This window comes from Carassius carassius, chromosome 40 (assembly GCF_963082965.1).
Source record: "Carassius carassius chromosome 40, fCarCar2.1, whole genome shotgun sequence".
NCBI classification, from domain to species: domain Eukaryota; kingdom Metazoa; phylum Chordata; class Actinopteri; order Cypriniformes; family Cyprinidae; genus Carassius; species Carassius carassius.
Genome location: NC_081794.1, coordinates 4,147,568 through 4,158,994, shown reverse-complemented (window position 1 = coordinate 4,158,994; position 11,427 = coordinate 4,147,568). Strand labels below are relative to the sequence as shown.

General features: G+C 35.8%; 1 protein-coding gene across 1 annotated transcript; it reads right to left on the bottom strand.

Moving 5' to 3' along the window:
* Positions 1–3,457: 3,457 nt before the first annotated feature.
* LOC132121984 (proline-rich transmembrane protein 2-like) lies at positions 3,458–10,887 on the bottom strand. The gene is made up of 5 exons (XM_059531763.1): positions 10,661–10,887; positions 9,264–9,555; positions 6,179–6,489; positions 4,832–4,961; positions 3,458–3,681 (listed from the first exon to the last, which is right to left on the bottom strand). The coding sequence occupies exons 1-5, from the start codon at positions 10,694–10,696 to the stop codon at positions 3,665–3,667; spliced, it is 786 nt and encodes a 261-aa protein (XP_059387746.1). The 5' UTR covers positions 10,697–10,887; the 3' UTR covers positions 3,458–3,664.
* Between the last annotated feature and the right edge of the window lie 540 nt (positions 10,888–11,427).

Genomic DNA, 11,427 nt, shown 5'->3' with positions numbered 1-11,427 from the left:
AGCAATTCTGAGCAAGGATTTCAATCATTTCTGTGCTCTTCTTCTCCTGTCTCTTTCCGCTGTGACCGAGAACGGGAATACATCTATATATAACTCAGTTTTTACACTGTTTTCTCCATGCTGTCTTCAGTATGTCCAGTCTAATTCTCACGTCTCTCACACCTGAAGAGAGGCAGATGGTATCCCTGGCAACAGAAGCTTCAGACTAAGTCCAACTAATAACTGAGGACAGAGAACAATCCAGCAGTCAGACAACAGAGAGAATCCACAGCTGTTTCACATCCTTCTAATGCTTTATTCGGTTTCCCTGCGGAGGATACATAGAGGGAAAGAGTGCTTCTTACAAGACTATCAAAATATTTGAGAAAGAAGGGTGCATGCAAAAATAAGTACACAATGTTTAGTAGCTAAATATTTCATAAGTTTCAGCTCTTTATCATTCTCTCAGGGTGGATTGAAATTAATTTTTAAGTATTCATCATCGTGTGCCAAAAGGGTAGTAGGAGAAATACAGGGATGCATTATAAACCATTTTAAAAAAAGATATAAAGAAATGCATGGATTTAACCGACTGGACCTACCATAAATATAATCATCACATATCACAAGTTTTCTAATATCGAATCTATTTATATTTGAATCTAAACAGAAGTGAAATGCACAAAATCTACATCCATTCACAACCAGAGAATGATGACATCACTGCCCCTCGTTACAAATCCATTATGTCTTACATTCCTCTTTATAAACAATTTAAAACCTAAAGCCTCCAGATCACCAATGCAATTAGTTCACAAATCTCTGTCAAGCCTCCAGATCTCCAGATCCCAGATCTCATAGACTCATCAGTATAACCAGTCAAATGTCCCATTTGGATCCACAGGACGGGTTCATTAACACAACGTCTATTTAATACAATACTGCAGATTCGGTTGTGATTCGGCTACATTTAGCTACAGATATTTCAAATTACACAGTGTATATAAATAAACCAGCAACACAGATCAATACAAAGTTTTGCAGCAGACACAGTATGTGTTTATAAATATTATAATTACAACCCGAATTCCGGAAAAGTTGGGACGTTTTTTAAATTTTAATAAAATGAAAACTAAAAGACTTTCAAATCACATGAGCCAATATTTTATTCACAATAGAACATAGATAACATAGCAAATGTTTAAACTGAGAAAGTTTACAATTTTATGCACAAAATGAGCTCATTTCTATTTTGATTTCTGCTACAGGTCTCAAAATAGTTGGGACGGGGCATGTTTACCATGGTTTAGCATCTCCTTTTCTTTTCAAAACAGTTTGAAGACGTCTGGGCATTGAGGCTATGAGTTGCTGGAGTTTTGCTGTTGGAATTTGGTCCCATTCTTGCCTTATATAGATTTCCAGCTGCTGAAGAGTTCGTGGTCGTCTTTGACGTATTTTTCGTTTAATGATGCGCCAAATGTTCTCTATAGGTGAAAGATCTGGACTGCAGGCAGGCCAGGTTAGCACCCGGACTCTTCTACGACGAAGCCATGCTGTTGTAATAGCTGCAGTATGTGGTTTTGCATTATCCTGCTGAAATAAACAAGGCCTTCCCTGAAATAGACGTTGTTTGGAGGGAAGCATATGTTGCTCTAAAACCTTTATATACCTTTCAGCATTCACAGAGCCTTCCAAAACATGCAAGCTGCCCATACTGTATGCACTTATGCACCCCCATACCATCAGAGATGCTGGCTTTTGAACTGAACGCTGATAACATGCTGGAAGGTCTCCCTCCTCTTTAGCCAGGAGGACACGGCGTCCGTGATTTCCAACAAGAATGTCAAATTTGGACTCGTCTGACCATAAAACACTATTCCACTTTGAAATAGTCCATTTTAAATGAGCCTTGGCCCACAGGACACGACGGCGCTTCTGGACCATTTTCACATATGGCTTCCTTTTTGCATGATAGAGCTTTAGTTGGCATCTGCTGATGGCACGGCGGATTGTGTTTACCGACAGTGGTTTCTGAAAGTATTCCTGGGCCCATTTAGTAATGTCATTGACACAATCATGCCGATGAGTGATGCAGTGTCGTCTGAGAGCCCGAAGACCACGGGCATCCAATAAAGGTCTCCGGCCTTGTCCCTTACGCACAGAGATTTCTCCAGTTTCTCTGAATCTTTTGATGATGTTATGCACTGTAGATGATGAGATTTGCAAAGCCTTTGCAATTTGACGTTGAGGAACATTGTTTTTGAAGTTTTCCACAATTTTTTTACGCAGTCTTTCACAGATTGGAGAGCCTCTGCCCTTCTTTACTTCTGAGAGACTCTGCTTCTCTAAGACAAAGCTTTTATAGCTAATCATGTTACAGACCTGATATCAATTAACTTAATTAATCACTAGATGTTCTCCCAGCTGAATCTTTTCAAAACTGCTTGCTTTTTTAGCCATTTGTTGCCCCCGTGCCAACTTTTTTGAGACCTGTAGCAGGCATTAAATTTTAAATGAGCTAATTAAGTGGATAAAAGTGTAACATTTCTCAGTTTAAACATTTGCTATGTTATCTATGTTCTATTGTGAATAAAATATTGGATCATGTGATTTGAAATTCCTTTAGTTTTCATTTTATTAAAATTTAAAAAACGTCCCAACTTTTCCGGAATTCGGGTTGTACCAGAAACACTTTTACTATGTGGTGAAAATCCATTTTGCCTGTGAGTGTTTGCGTATTGCTTCATCAAAAAGGCTGTGGATGATTTTCGGTTGCAATATTTTGTTGTCCAAAACACAGTTTTAGGGTTGTTAGCTACATTTTATGCAAGAACAATTACACATGTGTCACGTTCAAGAACAGTCGAATTTACTTGAGAAAAAGACAAATGAAAAGAAAAAAAGAAAGATCTGATTGTCATCTGAAAAAGTTAAATGGACAACAAAGAATAATTACAAACGGTATCATGATATAAAGTTCAAAATGTCTGATGGCAGAAAATAATAATACATTTTTTTGAAATGTAGAGTATACTAGGACATGTTACTGAGATATCTCTCCTCTTTACTCACAGGTGATCTTCTCATAAATGGTCTCTGAAGTTTTTAAACTGAACAAATGTTGTCAACATGGTCTCTAATATAAGGATGTGATCACGACTCCAGTTTTCTCTCGACTGAGGAGATCCACTTCATCTCATGTGAGCCACTTGACAATCTTCAGAGCAATTGGCGTGTGATTCTCATCGGTAGGAATAATCTGACAAACCCCTGTCTGTATATTGGTTTGGCTTGATTTCTGCTTCTGGAGAAGGAAATACTTCTGCTTCAGCAACAATCCTCCTCCGTGAGAGCGTATGAGTGCAGCCGGCCTTTACCGAGCGTGAGCTAGAGTTTAGGAGAGAGACTCCAACAGCCTTGGAGTGAGATTCAAGGAAACAAACTCTTTGACTCTTTTCTCATTGATGTGAGAGACTTCAGTGAAGTATCTTACTCCATCTGTTTGAAGGATGGCATGCTGGTGCAGATTCCCAAGGGTTCTCTTTAGAGAGCAATGTCATCCGATTATCGATTGCTCTCTGTGTTGCGATTGCCGTCACAGCAGCCGTGGGGCAAAAGAAATGGGCCGTGGTGTTCGGGTCAGTGGTCTGATGTAAAGCTGGATTCTGTGGCACGCTCAACCCTCTCAGGATTTCACATTAACTGCAAATCACAAATAAATCATGTTACTGGTGTTAAAAAATAACTCACAAAACTGGACACTGCACTCTCATTACTGTCTTATATTTGATCTCCTTCTCTGTCTAGATTCCAGATCTGCTCACTTTTATAAATTGCATTCTGGGATGCCTTTTAAACTTTTTAAAGGACTAAAAGCACTTGTTGATGCTTTTCCTGCACTAACTGCTCTGTAAAAAATGTACACTACCATTCAAATGTTTGAGGGTCGGAAAGATTTTTTGATGTTTCTGAAATAAGTCTCGTATGCTCACCAAGGCTGTATTTATTTGATAAAAAAAAAAACCTTTGAACCTGCTAATATTGTGAAATATTTGTAAAAATTTAAATGACTGCTTTCTATTTGAATATATTTTAAAATGTAATTTATACCTGCGATGCAAGGTTGAATTTTTTAGCATCATTACTCTAGTCTTAAGTGTCACATGATCCTTCAGAAAAATGCAGATCTGATTTACACACACACACACACACACACACACATCAGCAAGTAATAAATTGCTCTCAGCTTTTTTCATTGCTTTTTGTTGACGTCACTTTTCATAATCCAATCAATTCCCAAAGGATTAAATCCAGTCCTGTCCTTTTTACTAAATGTGCTATTCACTCTGAAATATGTCACATAATAGAAGTAAATGTGATGAGAGAGATCAGGGGAGAGATTAGACTGGATTCTGTTAGTCACCATCAATGTTTGTGTTTCATTAATGTTTCATATAATAATGTAAAACATTGGTCTGTCGCTAGATCAAGTCTGGCGTCATTTGTAATTCATTCATTATTATTCAAGTAATTAAATGCATTCTGTGTAAATGTCCTCTAATCACCCACAGATTTGTAGAACATTTTTCCCAACCGTAGAAGAAAAGGCTGCATGTCCATTGGGGAAAAAGTAGCAGTATTTAAACACTTCAAAAGAACAGCAAAAGAAAGAAAATCTCCAGCCACAAAGGATTCTCTGCTTCCTGACCTACTTAGATGTCCTATATATAGAGTTATGATTCAGATAATCCGCTCTGCATACATTTCCAGCATTGAGAATCACATTTCATGTGTGACTACGAAGAGGAGAAAGTCCCACGAGGCTCGGTTGAAGAGGTTAGAGATGGCTTACTTGACAGATTCACAGCACATGCTACGATGATGATGGCTCCTCCCAGCAGAGAGACCACAGAGAGCAGCTTGGCCACGCGACCCAATCGTCTCGCTCCGTCGATGTTCCCCTGCTCCAGACTGTTCCTCGACTAACACAACATGATAGTGAGGTCTGAGCTTCCATTAAAGTCAGAAGCATTTTACATATTCAACACTGTAGCACACAATGAAAAATTCAGTCTGTTATGCTGAGGGAAAAAGGTATTTTGCATATCCATTTGATATTTCTACACAGACAACTGCCTTTTCTTTTCTTTTTTTGTAATTTGTTAGATTTTTGTAATTTTTAAACATTCTATTAGACTTATATAATACTTGTAAATATCAGTCAAAGACAAATTATTAAAATAAATGTATTATATTAGAATTTAATTATTCTTCCAGAGAAGTAACAAGGTTCTATATAACATATTCTATATTGTATTATTATAAGTTATATATCAGATATTTATACAGTATATAATTATATTTCAGTAAATATCCAATAATAATAATGCAATGATATTTGACTGTATTAAAAACTTATTATAGGTGTACCGTAGTGATTCAGGAGAAGCCAAAACACGGTTTGGAAAGTGGATTCATGATGTGCTCGCTCATATTATACAGTTTATAAAGTTAAAAGTTTATAAAAAAGGAAAGATTTTCATTGATTTAACTAAAAACAAAAATTGTAATAAAATTTAATTGGGATTATCTTTATGTGCTTAAATAATGAAAACAAAAAATAAATAAAACAAGAACAACAAAATTACTAAAACTTTACCTAAAATTAAAATTAAATGTATACATTTATAATTCATAGTTATTATTTATAATGCATAATAACCAAAGAAAATACAAAATAAATTATGATACTAAAATTTGATAAAATGCAAGCTCTTATGACCATATTTTCATTAAAAAAGCATTAAAATGTGTATATTTGCTAAAAAAAAAGTTATAAAATCTATATTTTATTACATTATTATCATATCAATGATATAATATATTATTTCTTATATCGCTATATATCATCAATATATAATATTATTATACATTTTTTTATAAATATTACAAAATGTATCTTAACACAGTGTTTGCTAGTCATTGTTAAAATGATATATATTAAAAGTGTATTAGGGACACGAACGACACCCTGCACTCTCAAAAAAAAGGTACAAAAGCTGTCGCTGGGGTGGTACCTTTTCAAAAGACACACTTTTGTACCTAACGAGTCCATATTGGTAACTTAAAGGTACATCTTTAGTAGTCTGTGTGTCTTTTCTGTGTGTAGAATGACTCAAAGGGCCCAGGCTCTACATACCATGATGGAGTAAACAAATCCCACAATGTTGATTGGCCAGACAGGACAGAAGCAGGCTATGACGGCGAGGATGAGGTAGTCTTTGGGTTTGGAGCGGTCCATCGGGGGGTTGGTGGCGATGCTGGAGTGACGTGAAATCGAGGGCCGTGGGGAGAATGCTGTGTAGGCGATGGAGCTGGAGCGGCTGCCCATCCGGGTGCGGCCCACATGTGGATGGTGAGAATGAGGGAGAGAATGATGCCGGCGAGGAGGAGACGAGAGAATGGGTTTGGAGGCAGCAGCATCATTCGGGGATGAACAAATCCTATCAGCTGCCAAAAGAAAGAGAGGATGTGAGCAGACAAAATGCTGAGACAAAAATACTAATTTAATTAGTCACTTGGCAAGGTCTTACAGAGTTCACACTGTATGTGATCTTATCAATAATAAAAAAGAACAAATATATTTAGCAAGGATGCATTAAATTGATCAAAAGTGAAAGTAAAGACATATAATGTAAAACAAGATTTATAATTTAAATAAACGCTGTTCTTTTGAACTTTCTATTCATCACAGAATACTGAAAAAAGGTCAGTTTAATATTTAAAAATGATTAAGCAACAAAAACTGGTTTCAACATTACTAATAAGAACTATTATTAATAACTGAACATCAGTAATTATTTAGCATCAGCACATTATGAATTATTTTTAAGGATCACATGACACTGAAAACTGGAGCAAAGATGCTGAAATTTCTTTGATCACAGGAATAAATTAGATTTTAAGAATTCAGTGAATGCCGTTTTGGTGAGCCAAAATATTAAGCCAAAAATAATAGCGTTTCCAAACATTTGACCGGCAGTATACAATAAAAAAATTATTTTATATAATGTGCACAGTCATTTAAATAATCCCTGACAGACTATAGTTTTCTCTTTTTCTAGTTGTCTGTTTTCATTACTGTTTGTCTCACCATGTTTTCCTCCAAATTTGATTCTGATAGGAACACCGGATGTTGTGCTCTTGAAACCAACTTTAATTAAATAGCCACCAATGCAATCAGTTCACTAATCTCTGTCATGCCTTCCAGCCCCTCCTGTCAGGAAGCTCCTTTGGCAATTTTAATTAGGATGCACAACTTTAATTTAATTAAGAGTATTTACGACACACACTCAGCAACTGTAACATAAGGGGAATAAAATATCTCGCTCTTAACCTCAGACGAACTCATCAGAGCATCATTGAGCCACAATAAACATTGAAGTGGTCATGGGTTATTGAGCTCGTCCACTGCCAGCTCTCAATCATTTAGTGGTTAGTAACAAAGAAATGCCCCTCAGAAGAGCCTGTGCATTATTTACAATGATCGGATTTGCTCTGCGGCAAACAGTGCTGCTAGGAAGTGCTTTCTGAATTAATCATTTTCACTTTTAGCTTTTAAAGCTATTTGCTTATAAAATCCTGAAAGTATGCATCATATAGTTATATATGCGTACACACATATATACATACACAAAAACACACACAAATACGTGCATGTACTGTGTGTGTATATATGTATATATATATATATATATATATATATATATATATGCCCTAGATATTTAAAATGTGGGGACAGAATGTACCTCTATAGGGAATTGCTCTTTTTTATTTTGTTACCTAGCGTTTGATATATTTAATGATATTCTATTCTAGGATGGTCTATTTCTGGTTTTAGTGGCTCTACAGTGACTGTAGTGACCTGTAACTGTCAGATTTCTGTTTTTATTTTTGAATATGTGGCTAATGAAGCGGTATTCAGTTAAAAAAAGAACTAGTAAGCTCTAAAAAAAAACACAGAATGAGAAGAAAGTTCACCATAACAACTCCTAGACCTGAAACTGGGATGGAATGCCTTGAATTCACAGCTGCTTTTGAATTTGAAATCAGTTTGGTTCATTGTTGTTATTGTTAATTAAGACTATTAAAAAGAATTTAAATAAATAATAAAAGACAAAAGTAAAAAGAAAACTTTAGATGAAAAATGTAAACTTAAAAAAAAGTTAGTATTTAAATTAATATTTGATACGGATTTGGTTCAGTGTTATTATTGTTAAAGAATTGCAATTGAGCTAAAAATAAAATACAAAATAGATACAGTTAATAAAAGTAAACTTAAACACTTAATAGAAACTTAAAAAAAAAACATACTTTATACTGTGTGTGTGTGTGTGTGTGTTTATATATATATATATATATATATATATATATATATATATATATATATATATATATATATACTTATATATTGTGTGTGTGATCCTGAACCACAAAACCAGTCTTAAGTGTCAATTTATAGATTTATACAATTGATTATCTGAAAGCTGAATAAATAATCTTTCCATTGATGTATGGTTTGTTAGGACAATATTTGGCTGAGATACAACTGTTTGAAAATCTGGAATCTGAGGGTGCAAAATATTAAGATATTTAATTCATATCCTAATGATTTTCGGCATAAAAGATAAATCGATCATTTTGACCCATACAGTGTTTTCTTTTTTTTTACTATTGCTACAAATACATCCCAGTGACTTAAGACTGGTTTTGAGGTCCAGGGTCACATATAAAGCTTAAAAGCACATAAGAGATGTATTAATACAAGCTAAAATTAACATGAAAACATACAAATACAAAAAAGCTCATTCAAATTATGCAAATAATACTAAACACCAATTTGGTTTTGGTTTTACAGTCATTTAAGTAATTTTTTTCTTTTGGCTTTGTCTTTACAATTTTTGTGCTCTGAGAAAAAATTTCCATTGTTTGCCTGTTTAATTATGTGCCATTTTTAAAGTCATTATCCTGATTGCTGCATGCAAATGACTGTAGTGTGATTGGCAGAGAGACAAAGCAGATGCTTTCAAATCAAGTCTTGGAAGTCGTTGGGGAAGTTGTGGCCTGCTGTGTGTCTGCACTTTGGATGGGATAAATGCAGAGCACTAATTCTGAGCATGGGTCACTATACTTGGCCACATTTCACTTTCTTTCAATTATTCTTATCCCTCCTTCCTCATAAAACCCTCCCATATTGACATGTTATTGATGAAATGATGAACTACCACTCTCTGCTTTCTCCTTGACCATAACAGTGACCTCTCGCGAGCGGCGCGCCTTCTCCTTGGACTGCTGGGGGAAAGCGAGGGGGCGCAGACATGGGAAGGAGTCCAATCCGACCCCGGTGGGCCCGGGCTGGTATGTCACAGGGCCTGGGGTCTGGCAGCTGGTCGGCTCTACATCATGGGTACAAACCAGAGAGCCCAACGATGCCTGATGGTACTCGGTTTCCATCGAGACGGCGGAGGGTGCCAATGTGGCCAGCGTTGCTTGATGTTCAGACGGCGTCCCGTGTGGCTAAAAACAGGAGAAGATTGGTGAGATTTATGTGCACAGGGGATGAATCTAATTACCATCAGCGTGAGAGCAAAGAAATGCATGATGAGATGCAAACTCACACTCCAGCTCATGGTGTCATCAACACACATCACATCCCTCACAGTTCAGCATCCCAGAGCTATTCTTCCCCACAAAAACATCTCGTCTGCTTTCTTAGATCATTTTATCATTTCAAGTTTGTTCATTAACACGCATGCTCGTTTAACTCATTTTAATCTCTTGACCTAGATATGTAGGTCATGAAACTGACCTCGATTACAGACATAGATGTTATAACATTCATTATTTCAGCAGAATTAATAAAGATTCTGAATCGATTGTAAATATACTTATCATCACATTTATTCAATTATGCATTAAAGTCTGTAAAAAACGGCCCAATGTGGCTACCGTGATAAAATTAAGGAATTTCCTGCCTATTGTTTTCTTTCTTCCCTTCTTTCTTTCTTTCATTCTTCACATGTGTTTTATCCTATTTTGAATAGTGTTGTGTTTTAGAGTTGAAGGGAAAAAAACGTCTGTAAACTTGACGGAAAATTAGGTAATTATCTGCTAGGATATGACTTGTTTTCTTTATTCTCGTTTTACTAATAAAAGGGTTACATTTTACAATTAAACAAACGAAAAATCGTAACATTTTCACGGTAAATACTGTGTGTGGGAACATATGGTGCCAGCCAATAATAAGCACTGGATTCTCTCACGAAAACATGAGGGCAAATAGACAAAGCCGTGGGGGAAATAAGAGACATATGGAGGGATAGAAAGAGAGAGAGATAGAGAGGAAAAGAGCGTGTAAAAAACACAATTTAGTCGCTACTTAATATATAAGATACGCAATAATGACGAATTTAGAGATGAATTAATAACGATGCCCAGCGTAAAGCTGTTCTTTGTCCTCAAGCATTCAATAACACAGGTGCAATTCACCTCAGGTCGGGATTAAGCCCTTTGTTTCCTCATAAATTAAAGGACTGTGTCTCCAATAAACATAAAAAAAATCATTCAGACGTTGCTCAATACAAATATCACACATATATAAGATAAATAAAGAGCTACTCACAGCGCGCGGTTCCAGTACGTTCGCTCTCAAGTCCATTAGAACAAACAGTCTCTCAGACGATTCTAATGAAAGCTCGATAATATTCCGGTGTGTGGCGTTTAAATGCGCGTTCAAAGAAAGATAAGGCGGTGTTGTAGTCGTGATCCCGTCGGCAGGGATGCTGGGATCATTACTGGCTGCAGGCTCGCACTGTCTGGACAGGAGGAGAGGACAACAGCATGAGAGGAGTAAACTACACGAACCGCGCGCGCTGGAAAAACATGTGATGAAAGAAAGAGTGACAGCCTCATTATGAAGCCTGATTATAGGCTACAGTCCACAATCATAGGTTACATTAGAGTCTCCGTGATAATAGCTATGCTATACAACTGACAATTATTTCCACAAAAATAAGTAAGCTACGCATTATTACTCAGTGAGAATGATACCATGAAAAACTAAGTAGTAATTACATTTTAGTTATTGCATATAATAAATAAGGAAAAGTCAGTTTATGTGCTTGTGACTCTGGATCACAAAGCCAGTCATTAAGTAGCACAGGTATATTCGTAACAAAAATACATTGTCATAATTTTACATTTTTCTTTTTCGTCAAAAATAATTAGGATATCAAGGAAATGTCGTATTCAATGAAGATATTTTGTAAATTTCCTACCGTAAATATATAAAAACGTAATTTTTTTATTAGTAATATGCATTGCTAAGAACTTCTTTTGTACACCTTTAAAAAGTGATTTTCTCAATATTTTTATTTGTTTGCATCATTT

Bases quoted from the DNA above. Each gene is read 5' to 3' on its own strand.
- LOC132121984 (XM_059531763.1), bottom strand. From the start codon at position 10,696: ATGGACTTGAGAGCGAACGTACTGGAACCGCGCGCT. The intron at 6,490-9,263 runs GTAGTTCATCAT...TTCTTTTGGCAG, and splicing joins CAAGGAGAAAGCAGAGAGTG to CTGATAGGATTTGTTCATCC. The intron at 4,962-6,178 runs GTATGTAGAGCC...ATGTTGTGTTAG, and splicing joins GATTTGTTTACTCCATCATG to TCGAGGAACAGTCTGGAGCA.